The sequence below is a fragment of the Sinocyclocheilus grahami genome, unplaced genomic scaffold (assembly GCF_001515645.1).
Source record: "Sinocyclocheilus grahami isolate Dianchi unplaced genomic scaffold, SAMN03320097.WGS_v1.1 scaffold1877.1, whole genome shotgun sequence".
In the NCBI taxonomy this organism is placed as follows: domain Eukaryota; kingdom Metazoa; phylum Chordata; class Actinopteri; order Cypriniformes; family Cyprinidae; genus Sinocyclocheilus; species Sinocyclocheilus grahami.
The window spans coordinates 33,138-56,879 of NW_015507056.1; the positions used below are offsets into that span (position 1 = coordinate 33,138).

Genomic DNA, 23,742 nt, shown 5'->3' on the forward strand with positions numbered 1-23,742 from the left:
TATTGTCATCCGTTTCTATTTTTATTTCATTTACATATTCAAAAGAAAGGGATTTAATGATTGTTAGTGCTGAGAAAGGGTTCTAGTGAGGTCATAGCGTCTCTGTCAATCACAAACTAGGGCGGGACCACTGGTTTGCTCCCTTCTTCCATTTCCAAAGCAGCAGTTACAGTTTCATCAATTCTAGAGAGAAACAGGAATATTGTGTGTGTGTGTGAGAGGAAAAATTGCAGTGTGCGTCACGCTGAATGTTTGCGGGTCACATTTACAGTGTATGTAGTGTGTAAAAAAAAAACTTAGGATGTTTATGCCAGGGTTATTATTGTAAGCAAAACTATTAAAAAATGTTGGTAATTGAAATAATGCTGAAATTAAATGAATTATAAATATCAGATTTTAAGCAGAAAACTAACATTATTACTAAAACTAATAATAAAAATGACCGGCACGAAACAAAATGAATAAAAAATGAACTGATTAAAATGAAAACTTAAAACATAAGAAAGCTCATTCAAATTATAAACGCTGTTTTATGCTTTAAAAAACAGTCATGTGACACCAAAGTGTACCATATTCATGGAATTTGCCATCTACAGAGATATAAACAACAGAAATACATTTACATAGGTATATATTAACTACAGAGCTACTCGGATACTGATTTACAGAAATAGTATTAACTTAAATTGTGTGTGCATGTCAGCAGAATGTGTAGTCTGGATGAGCTTCCATTTAAAGTTGCTCTGGACTCTGGAGTTGGGTCAGAAAGAGCCAGTCACAGCTCCTGAATTTAAGATCCCAGACTGTGTTCAAATACTGCGTGATACAAAGGTCAGAATATAACAAGAAACTCATCTAATGTACACTACCGGTCAAAAGTTTGGGATCAGAACGATTTTTTATGTTTTTTACAGGAGATTCTTATGCTCATCAAGGCTGCATTTATTTGATCAAAAATACAGGAAAAAATGTAATATTGTGAAATATTATTATGATGTAAAATAACGTTTTTCTATTTTAATATACATTAAAATCTCATTTATTCTTGTGATGCAAAGCTGAATTTTCAGCATCATTCCTCCAGTCTTCAGTGTCACATGATCCTTCAGAAATCATTCTAATATGCTGATTTATTATCAGGGCTGGAAACTTTTGTGCTGCTTAATATTGTTTTGGAACCTGTGATACTTTTTTTCAGGATCCTTTGATGAATAAAAAGTTAAAAAGAAGAGCATTTATTTAAAATAGAAATAATTTCTAACAATATACACTACAGTTCAAAAGTTTGGGCTCAGTACATTTTTATTCTTTCTTTTTTTGAAAGAACTTAAAACTTTTATTCAGCAAGGATGTGTTAAATTGTTAAGAAGTGATAGCAAAGATTTATATTGTTAGAAAAAAATCATATTTTTAATAAATGCTGTTCTTTTTATTCATCAAAGAATCCTGAAAAAAGTATCGCAGTTTCCAAAAACATATTTGGCAGCACGACTGTTGCCAACATTGATCATTCTAATAATAAATCAGCATATTAGAATGATTTCTGAAGGATCATGTGACACTACTGGATAACGGCTGATGGAAACTCAGCTTTGCATCACAGAAATAAATAATATTTGAAAGGATATTAAAATAGAAACCATTATTTTATATTGTAATAACATTTTTCAAGATTAAAGTTTTTTCCGTATTTTTGATCAAATAAATGCAGCCTTGATGAGCATAAGAGACTTCTTTAAAAAACATTACAAGTCTTACTGATCCCAAACTTTTGAACGGTAGTGTATATTATTATGTGTTTGCTTATATTCATCTTATACATTTGGAATTGTATGTACAGTATATGTATCTTTATATATAACAGTCTTCACATGTTGTCCTGTTCTGCAGTATTCATTCACTGTGGAGAAAAAGATCATGGCTGAGTGGGAAGAACAGCAGTGGAAGAACAGGAAAGCCAAAAAAATGCCCCAGAGTGTGTGTTCCACCTGCCCGCCGTATTGGCTGATGTTCAGCAGCCCACAGCAGAGCCGCAGGGTGCACCTCAGAAGTGCAGAATTATGGGAACTGGGCCCACGCCCCCGCAGTTTAAGCCTCAGTGCTGCTGACTCGCGTAAGCTCCGCCCACTACACTGTAGATCCATAGATCTTATTTATAGGTCTTATTTAGGATTACTGATGAGCTGATCTTGTGTTTTAGGGTGTATGTCCGCGGACGTCCGCAGGACTACAGGATGCTTCAGCAGATCTTCTGTGCGCTTTGAGTCAGGAAGAAAGGGATCTTCTTGAAGCTGTTACACAACATGGATACACACTGCACACTGCCATAGTAGCACTGCAGAGGACAGGACCCAAGAGTCCAGATCAGGTAACACACACACACTACATGCAAACAGACATATAAATATACACATTCTCTCTCTCCTTCTTTCTGGATCTTCTCCAGATTTTGAGTTACCTTATGTCATGTGGCCATCTGTGTCGGCTGGGTTATGAGAAGACTCAGGTGAAAGAAGCTTTGGAGATGTTCCAGAACTGTGAGACCAAGGTGAGACACCCTACCAATCAGCATCAAGGGCACAAAACACCTCTCAAATCAGCAACCAATTGGCATTTAATGGACAAAACATTCCTCAAATCAGCATTTAGCAAGCCAGACACTTAACCAGTCAGCATCCAGTGTCCAAAATGTCCCTCAAATCAGCATTTAGCACTCAAAACATTCAACCAATCAACATCCAGCACACGAAACATTCCTCAATCAGCATTTAGCGCTTTCCAAACACTCGACCAATCAGCATCCAGTGCAAAAAACACCTCTCAAATCAGCAACCAATTGGCATTTAATGGACAAAACATTCCTCAAATCAGCATTTAGCACTCAAAACGTTCAACCAATCAACATCCAGCACACGAAACATTCCTCAATCAGCATTTAGCGCTTTCCAAACACTCGACCAATCAGCATCCAGTGCAAAAAACACCTCTCAAATCAGCAACCAATTGGCATTTAATGGACAAAACATTCCTCAAATCAGCATTTAGCACTCAAAACGTTCAACCAATCAACATCCAGCACACGAAACATTCCTCAATCAGCATTTAGCGCTTTCCAAACACTCGACCAATCAGCATCCAGTGCAAAAAACACCTCTCAAATCAGCAACCAATTGGCATTTAATGGACAAAACATTCCTCAAATCAGCATTTAGCACTCAAAACGTTCAACCAATCAACATCCAGCACACGAAACATTCCTCAATCAGCATTTAGCGCTTTCCAAACACTCGACCAATCAGCATCCAGTGCAAAAAACACCTCTCAAATCAGCAACCAATTGGCATTTAATGGACAAAACATTCCTCAAATCAGCATTTAGCACTCAAAACGTTCAACCAATCAACATCCAGCACACGAAACATTCCTCAATCAGCATTTAGCGCTTTCCAAACACTCGACCAATCAGCATCCAGTGCAAAAAACACCTCTCAAATCAGCAACCAATTGGCATTTAATGGACAAAACATTCCTCAAATCAGCATTTAGCACTCAAAACGTTCAACCAATCAACATCCAGCACACGAAACATTCCTCAATCAGCATTTAGCGCTTTCCAAACACTCGACCAATCAGCATCCAGTGCAAAAAACACCTCTCAAATCAGCAACCAATTGGCATTTAATGGACAAAACATTCCTCAAATCAGCATTTAGCAAGCCAGACAATTAACCAGTCAGCATCCAGTGCCCAAAATGTCCCTCAAATCAGCATTTAGCACTAAACATCCCTCACAAAACACACGTCCCTGCACAAAACAAACTGTCCATTTAGAATTTAGCACTAAAAACACGCATCCAATCAACATTTAGCACATTAAATACAACAACCTGATCTATTGTAACTGTATTGATGTTTCTGTGTTTCTCTCAGGCTTCAGAGTTCCTGTTTCTGCTGGCTCAGTTCTGTGAGATGGGTTTCCAGCAGAGCACCATTAAAGAAGTTTTACTGGTGCATGAGAACCATAAAGAGAAAGCCCTGGAGGAGCTTATGACCCGCAGCGGCTAAGAACACACAAAAGATCCTCAGCTATGTGAACAAATGAATCGCCACCTCCATGAGTGAAATAATCCTCAACTCCATGAGTAAATGTATAAATGAATCCTCAGCTATATGAGCATATGAATCAGTCTTAATCTCTATTAATGCATTAATGAATCTCTATCTTCAGCTCCATAAATTAATGTATAAATACTTACAAATCCTTCAGAATGAATGAATCCTTTGGAGCTTTAATACTCCAGTCTCTCGTGGTGAAGAGGTCTTGTTTGTTGATTCATTTCATTGTAATCATTATTATATTGATACCGTATGATTAACTGTAGGTCTGACTTCATGACAAAGATTGATAGTTGATGACAGAACCATAGATCAAAATTCATCATGAGGATGATTAATCATCTAGTAAAAATTAAAATTTGAAAAGAGCTAGGGACCGTTTTAATGCCTTTAATTAAACACTGATGTGATATTTGTTATGCATCAGTTGTTTAGTTTCAGGACTGTTTTCCTAATGTTTGGAATGTAATAAGAGGTGCTGATTTTGCATAAACATTGTCAAACAGTAGCCTGCTATCATCAATTATTAATCTCACAATAGCAGAACAATAAATAAACCTCTGATCTGATTGCTATATTTCTGTATATTTCTGTTTCCCTGATGCTGTCTTTCTTAATTATTTATTTATTTACAATAGATTTTATCTATTAAAGATTTTATTAAAAAAATAATCTCAAAAAGAAACTGATCACATGCTAGTGAAAGGTGCTATATGAGCAAATATAAAATACATTATATTGTTTAAATGTAAATTTATCAAGGCAAATAGTCCCTTTTAAACTTATAGTTTTCTGTAAGTTTAAAAGGGACTATTTGCCTTGATCAATTTACATTAAAAAAATATAACTAAGCAGTAATCAATTTGATTACATTCTGTTCTGCTGATCAATGGTTCCGAACTAAACGTAAAGACTCGTTCCATTCCTCAGCACAAGCCAGTTAATCCGGTCAATCAGCTGGCTTGAATTGTCAGCCAATCAGTGTGCTTGAATAGTGCCAAGCATGTCCGTCAGCCTATCAGCGAGCAGGGTGTATTTGCATAGCTTGGTTTCGGCCAATCAGAGACTAGAGGCGTTTTAGTGCGGCGTTTGAATTTTTAGCCAGAAGTTACAAGGCTAGCGTCGGCTAAATCGTGAAATAAAGCGTAAAATAAAGTTCAGAAGTAGCACTTAACGATTGTGTAAATCTCATCGGAGATCTGCGGCGGAAGGACAGGATGAGGAAGAGGTAAGAAACAGAGAGAGTTTGGAAGTGTAAAGATTTGTTTATGTATAGATTAGTGTATGTATTGTGCTAATGCTAGCTTCAGGTTTTCGATGCTAATGTTTTAGTAAAAATAGTTTTTAGGTTAAAAATGGTCGATATTTTCGTGATTTGGTTATTTTTTAAAGATGGATTTAGCATTAGCACGCAAGTTATGAAAATACTGCTATTTATAAACATCGCCAAGCCGTTTTCCAGAATATCAATGATAACCAATTAATTCTGCTATTAATGGAAACTATCGTGGTTTTATTATTGAACAATACACACAGCAATCAGTGATGCTGCACATTTATTGCTCATTTAGTAATAAACATATGACTTATATTTGTCAATATGAAGTATAATTGTCAATAATGCTGTTGATTTGATTATTAATTCATAAGACAAATACTAAAAAGGCAAGCTCATTTTATTATACTGTTTAATAATATACAACACCGTCTGACATCTGAATCTTTAAAGGATAACAGAACATGAGCATGTATTCATTAAATATGAACGTGTGTAATTTCAGTGAGATCCACGCTGCAGAGTCTGTATCATGTCTGAACAAGGCTCTCAATGAGCTGAAGGACATCTGGGAGGAGATAGGGATCCCGGAGGACCAGAGGCTGCAGCGCACCGACGCCGTTCACATGCACATCAAGGTCAGTTCTGGTCATCTGTGTTTCTCATTGACTGGAGATTCGTGGAGACACCGGTTCAATGTGAAATCTTTGCCATTGCAGAAACTGCTGGACATGATGATCGCAGAGGAGGAGGGCTTGAAGAAACGCTTGCTGAGCAGTATCGAAACGTGCAGAAAAGAGGTGGCCAGCCTGTGTAATGAACTTCAGGTGCAGGAGTATCAGGTGAGTCACTCTGCTCCAAGTCATTTTTGGATAATGGCATAGTAGCAGCCTGTGCACTCTAACTTCTGGATGTTTTGTAAAGCCGGCCAATCAGATTGGAGATTGTGTGTGCTTGGCAGGAGGAAGACGGTCTTACGATGCTGCAGTTGGAGAAGGATCTCCGTACACAGGTCAAAATGATGGTAAAAGAGAAAAGTGCTCGTCAGAGCGAGCTGAAATCTCTGATTCAGCAGGATCAAGATCTGTGTGACATCCTGTGTGATGACCTCTTCCCCATCCATCCCGAACGAGTGCCGTCAGAACAGCAGCTGCAGGACTACAGACAACACATCAACACCCGCAACCAGGAGAAGGTAAAACACACTTGCAGAGCTGCCTGGGTTTTTTTGTCTTTTGTTTTTTAGTATGTGAAATAGTATTGACATACTAAGGTGACTATATTGGAAATGTATGCGGTTTTAAAATTTTCCAATAATTCAATAATCAAGTCATATTAAAGTCACAGTTTATATGTACATTACCGGTCAAAAGTCTGGAATAATATTTCTTTTATGTTTTTGAAAGAGGTCTCTTACGCTTACCAAGATTGCATTTATTTGATCAAAATAAAATTACTCAATTTCTTCAGTGTCACATGATCCTTCAGAAATCATTCTAATATGCTGATTTGCTGCTCAATAAAAAAATTTTCTTATTCCCAATGTTGGAAACGGTTGTGCTGCCTTTTTTTTTTTTTTTTTTTTTACCGTGATAGACCACAATTCAAATGTTTGGGTAAATTAAGATTTAAAAATGGATATTTCTGTTCATCAAAGACTTATGAAAAGAATTACTTAACAGTAATAACTGTTAAGCTGAGCAGCAATAATTGAGCTACAAATCAGCATATTAGAGTGATTTCTGAAGGATCATGTGACACTGAAGACTGGAGTAATCACAGAAATGAATTACATTTTAAAATAGAAAACTGTTATTTTAAATTGTAACAATATTTCACAGTATTAGTTTTATTGTATTTTTGATCAAATAAATGCAGCCTTGCTGAGCATGAGACTTTTTTTCAAAAACATTAATAAATCTTAATTGTTCCAGAGTTTTGACAGTTGGTATATCCTGCATTCTTAAATGAATAGTGTGGTAGTTTGCTTCTCTGCATATGAAAGTATATCCAGATTGGTTACAGCAAGTGTGCTTGTGTGTGTTCACAGGAGCGTCGTCATGCCGAGTTTGTGGAAATGAAGCGTCAGATCACAGTGTTGATGGCGGATTTGGAACAGCATCCTGACACCTCCTTTGAGAAAGACGCTGTGTGTGAAGATGAAGACGCTTTCTGCCTTTCTGTGGAAAACCTCAGCTCACTGAAAGTGTTACTGCACCAGGTACACACACACACACACTTCACACAGTTCTTTTTAGCTGTTGGTTGAAACCCAAATGCTGTCAACTAAAATTAGAAGCAAAGCTGGAGGATCTTGGACACCTTAAACCATTAAATTGAAATGAGCCCTTTCACAGTATGATTTATTTACTTACATATTTAGCAAGCATGCATTAAATTGTTTAAAAGTAACAGCCATTTATAATGTTCAAAAAAACCTCTAATTAAAATAAATGCTGTTTTTTCAAACTCTGTTCAATCCTGAAATAATGTATCATCATTTCCAAAAATAATAAGCAGCGCAGTTGTTTTAAAAAGAATGAAGAAGAAATGTTTCTTCAGCACCAAATCAGTATATTAGAATGATTTCTGAAGGATCATGTGACACTGAAGACTGAAAATTCAGCTCTGCATCATGGTATCATTATACCAACAATAATTTGATGTCAGTGTTTTGTTTTTCAGCGGGTGACATGTCACTGGCTAATGGTGTGTGTGTTGTATTTCAGCTGGACAGCCGTAAAGTTGAAAGTGAAGCGCTGTGTGTGTCCATCCGTGGTCGTATTGCAGAGCTGTGGGAGATGTTGCAGATTCCTGAGGAAGAAAGACAGAGAGAGAGTCTCATGCAGAACACCCACACTAGCACAAAGAGCAGATTGAATGCAGTAAGTACACTCACCTGTCACTAAAGTAGGTCATGTTGTTTCTGCTGGAATTATAAACCATTCCTCACGCTGTCTTTCTCACTGTGTCACAGCTGCAGGCAGCGCTTCAGCGATTGGAGGAGCTGAAAAAGAAAAGCATTGAGCGTGTTATTCACACAATCCGATCGGAGATTGTCAAGTTTTGGGAGAAATGTTATTACAGCCCGGAGCAGAGACAAGCCTTCACTCCCTACCACAGTGGTATGCTAATGGCTAGTTTCTTGGCTAAATCCCAATTCGTATACTTCAGAGTGCAAAAAGTACCAACTGTGCCGGTGGTGGGAAAGTACAGAAAACTTGACTTTAGAATGTAGTTTTTGAAGGTGTTATTAAAGGAATAGTTCACAAAAAAAGGGAGATTTGCTGAAAATGTACACGCCCTCAGGCTATCCAAGATGTAGATGAGTTTGTTGCTTCATCAGAATAGTTTTGGAGAAATGTAGCATTCCATCACTTGCTCACCAATGGATCCTCTGCAGTGAATGGGTGCCGTCAGAGTCCAAACAGCTGATAAAACATCACAAGTAATCCACACCAGTCCATCAATGAACATCTTGTGACGTGAAAAGCTGCATGTTTGTAGGAGACAAATTCATCATTAAGGCATTTTAACTTGAAACTGTCGCTTCTGGACAAAAAATATGAGTCCATAATGCATAATACACTTCCTCCAGTGAAAAAGTCCATCCCCTGTTGTCTTCTCATATCAAAATCTGACATGTTTTTTTGGAGCTATTTTGGACGCTTTTTACTTGTATACTTAGCATGATCTGTGCATATTTCTCTTCTGATTCAGACAAGACTACTTTTTTCACTGGAGGAAGCAATATTATAAATGGAGGACTTGTATTTTAGCCAGAAACAACAGTTTAAAGTTAAAGAATGTCTTGATGGAATTGTTTGTTACAAACACAGCTTTTCACTTCACAAGATGTTAATTGATGGACTGGAGTCATGTGGATTATTGTGATGTTTATCAGCTGTTTGGACTCTCATTCTGACGGCACCCATTCACTGCAGAGGATCCATTGGTGAGCAAGTGATGGAATGCTACATTTCTCCAAATCTGATGAAACTTGGATGGCCTGAGGGTGAATATATTTTAAGCAATTTTTCATAATTGGGTAAACTACTCCTTTAAAATTTCCTGTTGATACTGCACTGTATTCATGCATACAGTTCTGTAGCAAAAGGGTTTGTGGATAATATCAGCCCAAAAAACATGGATGCATGCTTCAAAAATCCAGAAATAGTATGCAGTTTGTGCATCTAGACAATGAGACCTAATCTTAATCTAGCATATTGATTAAATTAGTAGAGGTTTTATGCAACTTGGAATTGAGCGATAGTGTTTAAAATGCGTTAGGTACACAAAGATTTGTTGACGTTTGATTTTATTTTGTGCTGTTAGATGATCTGGATGAGGAGGTGTTGCGTGAACATGAGCTGGAGTTGGAACGACTGAAGCAGGATTATGCCGAGCACAGCGAGCTGTATGACGCCGTCTCCACCTGGAGCAGCAACTGGACTCTTTATCAGGAACTGGAGGTGTTAAATCATAGGAGATCAGCTGAAAACATTCAAAACAAACATATTACAGTTTTTATTTTTTTAATTGCTTAGACACTAAAAGTGGTACTTGAGGCCTACTCAGTGAAACCATCCACTCATACACCTAATCTTTAGTCCAAGTTTGCAAAACTACAAGCACATTACTTGCTTTAAACTCAGTTTGCTATTGTCAAACAAACTTTTTGCAAACCTCTAAAAACAGTTCTTTACATTGCACACATCATTCAAAACTAACAGCTCTTTTGTTTCATTTGGGAAACACTGCCGTTTAAATGCCACACTCATTTACTGATGACCTACACCCAGAGATCATGTTGAAAACACTTAGACATCATTTGTTATGTATGACAAACTCCTGTGCACTCCACTGCACTCTGAACAAGCAAAAGACACATTTTGGAGCTATTTTGGACGCTTTTTACTTGTATACTTAGCATGATCTGTGCATATTTCTCTTCTGATTCAGACAAGACTACTTTTTTCACTGGAGGAAGCAATATTATAAATGGAGGACTTGTATTTTAGCCAGAAACAACAGTTTAAAGTTAAAGAATGTCTTGATGGAATTGTTTGTTACAAACACAGCTTTTCACTTCACAAGATGTTAATTGATGGACTGGAGTCATGTGGATTATTGTGATGTTTATCAGCTGTTTGGACTCTCATTCTGACGGCACCCATTCACTGCAGAGGATCCATTGGTGAGCAAGTGATGGAATGCTACATTTCTCCAAATCTGATGAAACTTGGATGGCCTGAGGGTGAATATATTTTAAGCAATTTTTCATAATTGGGTAAACTACTCCTTTAAAATTTCCTGTTGATACTGCACTGTATTCATGCATACAGTTCTGTAGCAAAAGGGTTTGTGGATAATATCAGCCCAAAAAACATGGATGCATGCTTCAAAAATCCAGAAATAGTATGCAGTTTGTGCATCTAGACAATGAGACCTAATCTTAATCTAGCATATTGATTAAATTAGTAGAGGTTTTATGCAACTTGGAATTGAGCGATAGTGTTTAAAATGCGTTAGGTACACAAAGATTTGTTGACGTTTGATTTTATTTTGTGCTGTTAGATGATCTGGATGAGGAGGTGTTGCGTGAACATGAGCTGGAGTTGGAACGACTGAAGCAGGATTATGCCGAGCACAGCGAGCTGTATGACGCCGTCTCCACCTGGAGCAGCAACTGGACTCTTTATCAGGAACTGGAGGTGTTAAATCATAGGAGATCAGCTGAAAACATTCAAAACAAACATATTACAGTTTTTATTTTTTTAATTGCTTAGACACTAAAAGTGGTACTTGAGGCCTACTCAGTGAAACCATCCACTCATACACCTAATCTTTAGTCCAAGTTTGCAAAACTACAAGCACATTACTTGCTTTAAACTCAGTTTGCTATTGTCAAACAAACTTTTTGCAAACCTCTAAAAACAGTTCTTTACATTGCACACATCATTCAAAACTAACAGCTCTTTTGTTTCATTTGGGAAACACTGCCGTTTAAATGCCACACTCATTTACTGATGACCTACACCCAGAGATCATGTGTTGAAAACACTTAGACATCATTTGTTATGTATGACAAACTCCTGTGCACTCCACTGCACTCTGAACAAGCAAAAGACACATGAGAGTAGTTTCACATTCTTCACGTCTGTGTAGTTATGTGGCTATCTGTATGCGTCTAATTATTTTATGTTTGTGTGTAGAGTTACTATGCACAAATATCATTTTTTTAGAAAAATTAAAATCGTTTTAAAGTGTTTGCCTTTGGAAGAGATGTGTGATGTTTTGAGAAATGGAGCCATGGTTTCAAAACCTGTGTGTAAGCATTTTTTTTTTAAACCGTAAAGATGTTTGTGAAAATCGGTCTAATTATGGTTGGTCTTCTTTCTCCAGAAAAAAGCCACAGACCCCTCTCGCTTTAACAACAGAGGGGGAAACCTGCTGAAGGAGGAGAAACAGAGAGTCGACCTGCAGAAGAGTTTACCGAAGGTTTGAGCCGCTCTTTAAACGAACTCTGAAGTTTGATTGACTGGAATGGCTTGTACGCTCATGTTTGTTTTGTCTTGATTGGCCAGCTGGAGAAGAGTCTGAAGGCTCAGATTGACCAATGGGAAGCGACACACTGTAAAGAGTTTCATGTGAATGGGCAGCCGTTCCTGCAGTATGTGGAAGGCCAGTGGAATCGACACCATATGGAGAAAGAGAGAGAAAAACAGGAACGGGTATGAACACTGTTTTTCTTGAAATTACTACTTCGGACTTAAATTTTATTTCGAATATTAGTTTCTGACATGAGGTTTGTACTGTGCAGCAAATGAAGAAAATGAAGCAGACGGAGGAAGATCTGCTGTACGGCACCATCATCAGAACCCCAACCAAGAGAAGACTCGCTGGAACCCCGACACCTGGAAAAACACGCAAGGTACTCACTGCATACGTGTACTAACTGTCGACCAATATGATTTTACCAATGCTCTGATGCCAGTATCAATTGCAGGGATGCTAATACCAATAAAATAAATATGTAATCTATTGCAGTGTCATTTTATAATCATAGCAGATGTACACTACACTAAGGCCTGGTTTCACAGACGGGGTTTAAGTTAAGCCAGGATTAGGCCATAGTTCAATTAGGACATCTAAATATCTTTTATAAACATGCCTTAGAAAATAACATTACTCGTGTGCATCTTGAGATAAAACAATGGCACAGACGTATTTTAAGATCAGTCAGTGCAAGTTTCTCTCAGTTAAAACTGCCCAGACATGCATTTTAGGGCTTAAGTCTGGTCTGTTAAACCGGGAGTAAATGTACCCGAAATTGCTGTTTTGCATTTATACTTTTCTAAAAGAAAAAAAAAAAATAATAATTGTATATACATTTAATGTTATTATTACACAAACATATACTAAACAAAATTATATACATTTAAAAATGTATTTATTATTATTTATTTTTTTAGCTGACATCCACCTCTAACATGTGTAGCTCCACCCCAAACACGACTCTCCGTTCCATATGCTCCTCCCCTTCTTTGAGACCGCCCCTTTCCTCCAGCAAGGTGAGTTATGCCGTTTAAACCTGTTGTTATATATTAATTTCTATTCTAATCATTAAAACTGTAAACGGCCTCTCTGCTAGTTGTGTGCACGGACCCCTGCCCGTGGCCGAACCCCTCGTGGTCTGGAGAGGAACAAGGAGAATATCGCCCATCTGAGCGGAGCTTTGCGCACGATGGCCGCCAGCCCTCAAATAAATTACTCCATTACATCCGTGGCCTCCTCCTACTCCGAGTTTGCGGTACGTTCATTATCCTGCAGTCTAGACGCACAGGCAGCAGACGTAATCAAGTGACCCCCGTGTGCTTATTCTGCCTTCTGTTATAGAAGGACTCTGAATCCACTGCAGCGTCCAGGTCTGTATATCTAAAAACGTTCACTGTCCATCGCACTAACACACACTCTTCTCGTCTAACCCGACTAACGGAGGAGGGTCTGTGTTTGTGTGCGCGCGCGCTTTCAGCTTCTAACAGTGAAATGAGAACTTGGAGACAAACACAACAACTAAAATACAATCTGCTGTTTTTAAAGACCCTATGAAATCATAATTGGAGGTGTGAGACATTAAAAAGTGGTGAAATGGCAAACTGACGGTTGTCAGATTGTTTCAATGGGGCTTTAATGATATGAAATTAGTTTTTCTGTCAAGTATTGGTCTCCTGGATCCACAGATTTGCTGGGCAGATTGGTGAATTGTTTATCTGCTGTAAACAAGCTATCACTGATGTTCTTTTAACTATTTAAGCTTAGAGAAAAGATGAACCTTGCAGAGCGGTTTAGTTCACGCAAAAATGAAAACTCTCCCTCAAGGCGTTTCAAACTGAACACCTGCTGGTAGCCATTGACTTCCAAAGTATTTTTTTCCCCATACTATTTAAGTCAGTGGCTACCAGCAACATTCTTCAAGATATCTTATGTGTTCAACAGAAGAAGGAAATTCATATAGGTTTGGAATAGGATAGTGCAATATATCGCAATATGCATATCGCTACGGCTTGCAATATTTGGGGCCAAGAACAAAAGACAAAGAGAAAATCACTCACTGCTCTTAGCTAAATAACTTTTGTAGCTTAAGTAAGAATCAGTGCATATTGAATTCATAGAGTAAATGTTAAAATGACGTTTTTATGTAATGCTAGAGTAAAACACTACCGTTCACTTTCAGAAGTTGTTGTAGGGGTGCTTTCTACTTCTCACAAAAAGTGAAACATGTATGCTAGTTATATTAGAATCAGAATGAGCTTTATTCACCACTTAAGTGTGCGCAAATACAAGGAATTTGTTGTGGTTTTTCAGGAACTCTTGGTACATACATGCATACAAATAACCATATATATATATATATATATATGAATGACACGATATTTATAGAAGTTCACAGAACTGACTCGGCAACAGCTGTTGCATTATCATATCGCAGTATTTAATGAGTTATCGTATATCGCATTTTTCTTCAATATCGCAGAGCCTTAGTTTGGAACAATGATTATATTATTGCTCGTTTTTGGGTGACCTGTCCCTTTAAGACTGGTAAAAGATGCGTAAACATGAAGGGTTGTGGACTGTCTAATGGTAATATGACTTCATATTTGTGTCTACAGCGGGAGCTCTCAAATGCCTCTAAATCCAGCGTCAAGGCTGGAGTTCTGAACTCTACCATCACACACTGAACTCCGTGGATCAAAGATGGACTGATGGGCATCAATGCAGACAAAAAAAAGCTTTTATGGAAATACTGAATGTGTGAATCATTTAGAATTTGTTGAAGAATTGTAAATATTTTAGCTCTGTTTTTTACTCTTTTTCTCTTGGCTTGTTTTGTATTTTTCTCCCTTATTTAATTTTCCTTTTATGAGTTTTAAACAAGTGATTCTCTGTCTTTGAGCTTGACTTCACCTGCAGTTTTTATGAAAACTCCATTAACACCGATCTAAGGCCTCTGAGATGGATTTTTTTTTTACTCTAAAATCACGTTGGCATTTAGATGCATTTCAGATTTTTTTTTTCTCTAATTGCACAGCACACTAAGTTTGTTTATTTAGCGTCACTCTGATATTGCTGCTACTCTGGTGGTTGGCATCCTGTAAATAAATGTTTGTTTTCATGGGGACATTTTGTACTTTGGAAGTGATTTATTTATTAGGATGGATGAGGATGAACGCTGGGTGAATATTAAATTGATTTCTATTTATTTATAGTATTATTCAAAGTGTGTACCTGAACAATAAACTTAAACGGCTGTTGAGCTGAAGATACACAGCAAAAATTAAAAAAGGGAGTTTTTGATCCCTTGTATCTGACCAATCCGAGACATCTCTGAGTTTAGTTTGTAGAAAGGCGCTATATAAAATAAACTTATACTATTATTATAACTTATGAAACGCTACCATTTTATTTTTTACGTAAATGTGCGAGACTTCCAGTGTCAGGCAGTGCACATTTGATCGTTTACTGCACCTTGTTGAAAACAAAATTCATTTTTGGACACTTGGGGGCGTGAGATATTCGGGTACTATGATAGTACCATGTTTTTTTTGGACAAGTACCATGGTATTATTTGAGGGAGGCATCTAACTTATCTAGCTATCGTTTTATCCGTGTTAGCTAAATCACAATTAAAACTTTTTTTGCCAACAAAATACCAATATCATATAAAATGAAGGTTAGAGTCCTAAAACAATGTTCCCAGGACTAATATTTGTTTATATAAATATCAAGTTTATTTTAAATATTCAACTGCAGTATGTGTTAGAATAATATTTTTGATATTGTGACACTTTTGCTGTCTAGGCTTGTTTTGATGTTTGAATATAATCGGCTGTTTAATTTCAGGTTAGCTGTGACAATTTACCCCATTTAGTGCCGCTATTGGGGCATGTTGTCACAAAAGCACAAAGCTTTTATTGAATTATTGTTCGATAAGTTGTATCTTTTTGATGGGTAATAACGGTGGAAATGTTCAAAAGCATGTTGTAGCCAACACTTCGTGTGCCTAAATCAACCCTGAGAAATATTTAGTGTGACAACTAGCCTCTTCTCCCTTGTACGTGTGTGTGTGTGTGTGTTAGTGCTGAAGTTGCATTGCAGGGGTGGGACTCCTGCATTCAGATCTTCATCATACGCAGAGGAAAACCCAGACTCACTTCAGATCGGATCTAAACCCTAAACGCGCGCGCGTCAGAAGCGGTCGGGTCCTGCACGTGCATCTGATGCTGTAATGCGCGTTAATTGCTGGATGAAAGTGTGCGCGAGCAGGAGAGGGAGAAACAGACACTGTTGAAGAAGGTAAGAGCACACGCAAGCGCTCATGATCTCGTGTTTATGAGCACTCCTATTTCACGTGCATATGCTGCAAGTGTTGCGAGTCTATCCTGTATTATGACTGTATCTGCACATTATCTCATACAGTAATTTATTAGTATTTGATGTATTTCAGACACATGCGCTGCAGAATTATTGTTATGCGTTTTCTGCTTGTTGGTTTTGGTTCGATATGGAAGTGCTGATGCAGTGCGCGTGCCCGCGGCTCGGGTGGTTGTCATGGTGATCGTGATGGACCCTCCTCTGATGATGGAGGGGGGGCATTAATTTAACACCCAAGGGTCACATAAAACACTGCGGCCCCCGTGCAACAGCTGAGGAATTGTGTTAGTTTGTGTATTTTGGGAGTTTGTGTGCACTTTATGTTGCGAGTCGGTTTTGTGTGTGTGATGGGTTGTGTGTGTTGTTTTGGTTGAGTTGTAACCCAAAACCCCTCCCGTGTGTGTGTGTGTGAGGGGGTGTGTGTGTTGTTTTGGTTGAGTTGTAACCCAAAACCCCTCCCGTGTGTGTGTGTGTGAGGGGGTGTGTGTGTTGTTTTGGTTGAGTTGTAACCCAAAACCCCTCCCGTGTGTGTGTGTGTGAGGGGGTGTGTGTGTTGTTTTGGTTGAGTTGTAACCCAAAACCCCTCCCGTGTGTGTGTGTGTGAGGGGGTGTGTGTGTTGTTTTGGTTGAGTTGTAACCCAAAACCCCTCCCGTGTGTGTGTGTGTGAGGGGGTGTGTGTGTTGTTTTGGTTGAGTTGTAACCCAAAACCCCTCCCGTGTGTGTGTGTGTGAGGGGGTGTGTGTGTTGTTTTGGTTGAGTTGTAACCCAAAACCCCTCCCGTGTGTGTGTGTGTGAGGGGGTGTGTGTGTTGTTTTGGTTGAGTTGTAACCCAAAACCCCTCCCGTGTGTGTGTGTGTGAGGGGGTGTGTGTGTTGTTTTGGTTGAGTTGTAACCCAAAACCCCTCCCGTGTGTGTGTGTGTGAGGGGGTGTGTGTGTTGTTTTGGTTGAGTTGTAACCCAAAACCCCTCCCGTGTGTGTGTGTGTGAGGGGGTGTGTGTGTTGTTTTGGTTGAGTTGTAACCCAAAACCCCTCCCGTGTGTGTGTGTGTGAGGGGGTGTGTGTGTTGTTTTGGTTGAGTTGTAACCCAAAACCCCTCCCGTGTGTGTGTGTGTGAGGGGGTGTGTGTGTTGTTTTGGTTGAGTTGTAACCCAAAACCCCTCCCGTGTGTGTGTGTGTGAGGGGGTGTGTGTGTTGTTTTGGTTGAGTTGTAACCCAAAACCCCTCCCGTGTGTGTGTGTGTGAGGGGGTGTGTGTGTTGTTTTGGTTGAGTTGTAACCCAAAACCCCTCCCGTGTGTGTGTGTGTGAGGGGGTGTGTGTGTTGTTTTGGTTGAGTTGTAACCCAAAACCCCTCCCGTGTGTGTGTGTGTGAGGGGGTGTGTGTGTTGTTTTGGTTGAGTTGTAACCCAAAACCCCTCCCGTGTGTGTGTGTGTGAGGGGGTGTGTGTGTTGTTTTGGTTGAGTTGTAACCCAAAACCCCTCCCGTGTGTGTGTGTGTGAGGGGGTGTGTGTGTTGTTTTGGTTGAGTTGTAACCCAAAACCCCTCCCGTGTGTGTGTGTGTGAGGGGGTGTGTGTGTTGTTTTGGTTGAGTTGTAACCCAAAACCCCTCCCGTGTGTGTGTGTGTGAGGGGGTGTGTGTGTTGTTTTGGTTGAGTTGTAACCCAAAACCCCTCCCGTGTGTGTGTGTGTGAGGGGGTGTGTGTGTTGTTTTGGTTGAGTTGTAACCCAAAACCCCTCCCGTGTGTGTGTGTGTGAGGGGGTGTGTGTGTTGTTTTGGTTGAGTTGTAACCCAAAACCCCTCCCGTGTGTGTGTGTGTGAGGGGGTGTGTGTGTTGTTTTGGTTGAGTTGTAACCCAAAACCCCTCCCGTGTGTGTGTGTGTGAGGGGGTGTGTGTGTTGTTTTGGTTGAGTTGTAACCCAAAACCCCTCCCGTGTGTGTGTGTGTGAGGGGGTGTGTGTGTTGTTTTGGTTGAGTTGTAACCCAAAACCCCTCCCGTGTGTGTGTGTGTGAGGGGGTGTGTGTGTTGTTTTGGTTGAGTTGTAACCCAAAACCCCTCCCGTGTGTGTGTGTGTGAGGGGGTGTGTGTGTTGTTTTGGTTGAGTTGTAACCCAAAACCCCTCCCGTGTGTGTGTGTGTGAGGGGGTGTGTGTGTTGTTTTGGTTGAGTTGTAACCCAAAACCCCTCCCGTGTGTGTGTGTGTGAGGGGGTGTGTGTGTTGTTTTGGTTGAGTTGTAACCCAAAACCCCTCCCGTGTGTGTGTGTGTGAGGGGGTGTGTGTGTTGTTTTGGTTGAGTTGTAACCCAAAACCCCTCCCGTGTGTGTGTGTGTGAGGGGGTGTGTGTGTTGTTTTGGTTGAGTTGTAACCCAAAACCCCTCCCGTGTGTGTGTGTGTGAGGGGGTGTGTGTGTTGTTTTGGTTGAGTTGTAACCCAAAACCCCTCCCGTGTGTGTGTGTGTGAGGGGGTGTGTGTGTTGTTTTGGTTGAGTTGTAACCCAAAACCCCTCCCGTGTGTGTGTGTGTGAGGGGGTGTGTGTGTTGTTTTGGTTGAGTTGTAACCCAAAACCCCTCCCGTGTGTGTGTGTGTGAGGGGGTGTGTGTGTTGTTTTGGTTGAGTTGTAACCCAAAACCCCTCCCGTGTGTGTGTGTGTGAGGGGGTGTGTGTGTTGTTTTGGTTGAGTTGTAACCCAAAACCCCTCCCGTGTGTGTGTGTGTGAGGGGGTGTGTGTGTTGTTTTGGTTGAGTTGTAACCCAAAACCCCTCCCGTGTGTGTGTGTGTGAGGGGGTGTGTGTGTTGTTTTGGTTGAGTTGTAACCCAAAACCCCTCCCGTGTGTGTGTGTGTGAGGGGGTGTGTGTGTTGTTTTGGTTGAGTTGTAACCCAAAACCCCTCCCGTGTGTGTGTGTGTGAGGGGGTGTGTGTGTTGTTTTGGTTGAGTTGTAACCCAAAAACCCTCCCGTGTGTGTGTGTGTGTGTGTGTGTGTGTGTTTGCGCGGCGGCTGGTCTTTCTCCAGAAAGGTTTCCTCCTGCAGGCAGCGTCTCTCGTCGCTTGTGTTTCAGTGAAAGTGTTATTACGAGTCATTCTGGAGATTAAAAGCACGCTTGATTTATTAGCGTTCGCTCGCTTCAGTCCTGCGTGAGAGTAGCTGACAGTGCAGACTTGAGCCCCTCCGTCCGCTTCTGATCACGGCCACTGTTTTCTCCGCTCTGAATGCAGCGCTGTCCGCTGGAAAACAATCATATCTGAATGATTAGCGCTCCAGGACCGTTTAAAGCGTCTTGATGAGCTCCGTCACGCGGCCGCGGACGCTCGGTTCGGGGCTCAGGGGGATTCCAGCGCTTGTTGGTGGAGGGGCTTTTAGAAGAAAATCGATTTGTTTTCAAGGTTTTTAGAATCAGCTTCTTTTTCCAGTGTATTAACTTTGAGTTTAGGGCTTCATAGAAGATACAGAGCTTTAAAGGGATATTTCATCAAAAATAAAATTGCCATTATTTTCTGTGAATTTCTTTTCTTCCATAGTAGGCCTACACAAAGTGAGACTTTATGCAAAATGTCCTCTTTTTTCCATAAAAAAGTGAATGGTTTAAACTGAAACTAAATGCTTATTTTAAATTGGTCTTTGGTTGTCACTAGTAATTATTATTTACCTATTAATTCTGTTTATTATATACTTATTAAAAAATGAATTTTCTTTAATTAGGCTAAAAATCAGGCTATATACACACACACACACACATATATTATTAAATTATATTAAATAATAAATAGTATTAAATAAAAATATAAATAGTATATAAATATAGTATAAATAATATAAATAGTATTTAGTCATATTTAATAATAGTATTAAATAATAATATATAAATAAATTGGTGTTTTTTAAATAATTGAAGGCTGAAAAATGAATGACAATGAAGACTGAAAATTAAAAAATATTAATAAATACTATAATAGTATATAAACATTAAAATAACTGCATGAGGGTGAGTAAATAATGACAGAACTTTACATTTTTGACTGAACTACCCCTTTAAAACATGTTTTTAAGTAAAAAAAAAATTCAAACACACACACACATATATATATATATATATATATATATATATATATATATGTATATAGTGTGCGCGTCTTGGCAACTAATTGAAATAAGATTAAGTTGAAGGATGAAAATAGGCTAAATAAAACAAAAATAAAAAAATAACACTTAAAAATGGCACTTAACAAAATAATTAAATCTTAAATTAAAATGAAAACTAAAAAAATAATAAATAAAACTAATAATATTAAATAAAGAATACTAAAATAACTGCAGGAGGGTGAGTAAATAATGACAGAACTTTCATTTTTGGCTGAAATATCCCTTTAAAACTAGACCTTTATGTCTGTTGGATAAAGACTTTAACTTCTACACAACCTCTTCAATCTTATTTCACTAATGAGAATCCATCCTTGCTTTTCTACATGACCTTAAAGGAAACAAACCAAAACCAACTGACGAAAGCAGGCTTGGGATTTCTGCTCCGCGATTCATTGTTTATCAAGATGATGGTTTACAGCTCAAGTCATTGCGCCATTTGGGAAATTATTTTGGGATATTGGCTTCAGCGTCCAGACGGTATCACTGATCCAAGAGTGTGTGTGTGTCCATCTGTGCTCCTGTAGTCATTACAGACTGAGCGTGGGCCGTTACACAGAGCTGCTGCTGATATTCCTGACAGCGCCTTCAACACATATTCATTTCACAGCAGACATGTGAAACCCATAATGCCCTGAACCAGCGCTCGTAACCCTGCGGGTGCAACTGTGAGTGCATCTCAGAAGCTTTAATTGGCCCGTTGTCATAATCTTCTACAGAAGTCTTCTCTCTGCTCCCGCTGCTTCCTTCATCTGATTACCCACAAGTCTCGGCGTGACTCACAGCATACACGCCTCTCACTTTCTCTCTCTCTTTAGACCTAACTACACTTTTTTCCTGTCTCAAGTGTCTTTCTCAGGTTTGAAAAATCGCATTGTTTATGACTTTTGGTAACAGTTTACCATAGATTCTGCCAAAAATACCAACTGCAGTTCACTTCCTATAATAAAAATGTGGTGACTTGTAATCAGTCACCACTGTCATCAAAAAAGAAATGAAAAAGATTATGAATGAGCTTATTATGCCGAAGTAATACTGTAACAATAATCAAACAAATTACTATAAATTTATAAATGCCAATAAAATGTAGACATGGTAGTACCATATTTTTGTTTTTTTTTATTTTATATATATATATATAATACCCAAGCTGGAGTCTGCAGACGGTCCACTAAAAATTTGAGAATTTTTTTTTACAAAATGTATTTTAATAGTGTTAAATTAAATTGTTATAATAAATGTCTGGATAGAGTTTAATAGAATAGAGTAGTATATAGTAGCAATATATATTATGTACACTAATTTATATTAATGTTATTCTTAAATATTAAATATATCAATTAATAATATTAAATAAATATTATATAAAATAATTTACAACATCATACACCATGGCAGCACAGCATTTTTACCATGTATTTATTTTTACCATGGTAATACCATAGTACTTTGCATATTTTCTGTGGTAATACTACATGTGCCATGTGGACATGTGCCATGAAAGTACCATGTTTTCTGACCTTTTTTGGATGTACTATGACGCTACTGTGGTATTTTACGATATGTGCAACGGTAATACAATGGTATTCTTTTAACAACCTTGGAGAATAATGTACCATGAATATGTTTATAATTCAGAAGTACTATAGTATCATGGTCTTATCATCAAAGTCCATCACTTTACCATGGTACAACCACGGTATGTTATTTATAAGGGGCTGTTTGAAGTAGGTCATATACATTTATTGTGGTTTGTATTAACAGTAACTGTTGTAACAATGGTTGGTTAGTGTGGTAAATCTACGAGGAAGTGTTTAAGAGTGTGTTGCGCTGTGTGTTTCAGGTGGCATTATGTCTTTGCAGGGTCAGGATATTTCTGAATATCATCTGAGCGGTGAGCAGTCATCCTTCATACACCTCTTGATTTCATATGCATCCCTCTAAGAGAGTTTCTGATGTGTGTTTGTGTGTGTTTGTGTTTGTGTGTGTGTGTGTGTGTGTGTCAGTGGTGTTAAACCCACCTGGCTGGGAGGTGTGTTTGTTTGTGTTAGGGTTCCTGGTTCTGTTTGCTGTGGTTATAGTGAATCTGTGGAAATTATATAAATCTGGCTCCTTCCCGACTCCATCTCCGTACCCAAACTTCAACTACCGCTACCTGCAGGAGAAATATGGCTCCTCCCACTCTGAGATCAGACAGAAGGTAATCAAACCACATTTCTGTAAGTAAGTTAAGCAGGGGTTTTCAAACTGGCACCTATAAGGGGTCCACGGAAAATTTGAGAAGCAGTAAAACATACAAACAAATGTATTTTAAATTATCATATTATAATAAAACATCTAGATAGAGTTTTGTGGGATATATATATATATATATACAGTGGGTACGGAAAGTATTCAGACCCCCTTAAATTTTTCAGTCTTTGTTATATTGCAGCCATTTGCTAAAATCATTTAAGTAAATTTTTTTTCCTCATTAATGTATATATATATATATATATATATATCTTAAATAGGAATGATATTAACTTTAAACATATATAATATATAGACATTATAATATGAATTTATTATTATTAAAACCAGATATGTTAATTAAACCACTTTTTGTAATTAAGTTTAGCTGGGGTTTTCAAACTGGTGCAAGTTTTGGCTCATAAAATAGAGGAAAAATATTTATTTTAACAGTTAGTTAAAATAAAACTATATATATATACATACACACATACATTATTTTAATATAATGACAAATAAATAAAATATAATCTTATCATTTAAATATAAAAAATGGTATTTATACAATATATATACAATTTACAATATATAAGTATTATAATAATTTTGAATTTTGTGTAATGACAAATAAAAGATCATCTTTTAATTTTGTAAACAAAATACTGTGTTTATTATATGACGCTTGCCGGTTTCCGTGCAGAGGGTTGCATCTTCCAACCAGCGGAGGGCTTCCTCTGCGAGCCGAAAGCCCAGCCTCCAGCTGTTGGACACTCCAGATGGTCTTCGGGATCTGGGAACGCTGGAGTTGATGAGCCGAGAGCTGGATCCGAGCGGAGGCACCCTGAACCGCTCCATGTCCTCTGAATCGCTGTGTTCCATCTCTTCCGTGGCTCAAACCTTCGGGCACGACTTCACGGTGGGACAGCTGGAGGTGACGCTGGAGCTGGACACTCGAGCTTCGCTTCTGCTCGTCTCACTGCACCAGGGTAAAGATCTGCTGGAGAAGGAAGAGGAGAGCTTCCTGGGCTGCTACATCACCGTCACGC

At 38.7% G+C, this 23,742-nt stretch overlaps 2 protein-coding genes across 7 annotated transcripts in view; both read left to right on the top strand.

The window, feature by feature from the left end:
- The first annotated feature begins 4,077 nt into the window (after window positions 1-4,077).
- Window positions 4,078-15,095, top strand: LOC107573152 (protein regulator of cytokinesis 1-like). Of its 4 annotated transcripts, none has more exons than XM_016259601.1 (15): window positions 4,078-4,148; window positions 5,898-6,030; window positions 6,112-6,234; window positions 6,354-6,587; window positions 7,443-7,613; window positions 8,122-8,277; window positions 8,370-8,517; window positions 9,728-9,864; window positions 11,798-11,893; window positions 11,980-12,126; window positions 12,216-12,326; window positions 12,868-12,966; window positions 13,047-13,205; window positions 13,292-13,320; window positions 14,566-15,095. In XM_016259601.1, the coding sequence occupies exons 2-15, from the start codon at window positions 6,019-6,021 to the stop codon at window positions 14,612-14,614; spliced, it is 1,671 nt and encodes a 556-aa protein (XP_016115087.1). In that variant the 5' UTR covers window positions 4,078-4,148; window positions 5,898-6,018; the 3' UTR covers window positions 14,615-15,095. The 4 variants fall into 4 exon arrangements, with proteins under 4 accessions (XP_016115087.1, XP_016115084.1, XP_016115085.1 ...); XM_016259598.1 differs by lacking the exon at window positions 4,078-4,148 and adding an exon at window positions 5,143-5,344; XM_016259599.1 differs by lacking the exon at window positions 4,078-4,148 and adding an exon at window positions 5,143-5,344 and having other exon boundaries at window positions 13,295-13,320.
- Window positions 15,096-16,050: 955 nt separating this feature from the next.
- LOC107573158 (synaptotagmin-12-like) overlaps window positions 16,051-23,742 on the top strand; it is an 11,629-nt gene continuing 3,937 nt past the window's right edge. For 2 of the 3 annotated variants that reach the window (XM_016259608.1, XM_016259609.1), the window contains exons 1-4: window positions 16,051-16,249; window positions 22,308-22,358; window positions 22,471-22,664; window positions 23,397-23,742. The exon at window positions 23,397-23,742 is cut by the window's right edge and continues 35 nt beyond it. In XM_016259608.1, the coding sequence (XP_016115094.1) occupies window positions 22,316-22,358; window positions 22,471-22,664; window positions 23,397-23,742 (583 nt within the window). In that variant the 5' untranslated portion in view covers window positions 16,051-16,249; window positions 22,308-22,315. The remainder of the gene's footprint in view (window positions 16,250-22,307; window positions 22,359-22,470; window positions 22,665-23,396) is intronic. The other variant, XM_016259610.1, reaches the window with a different exon arrangement.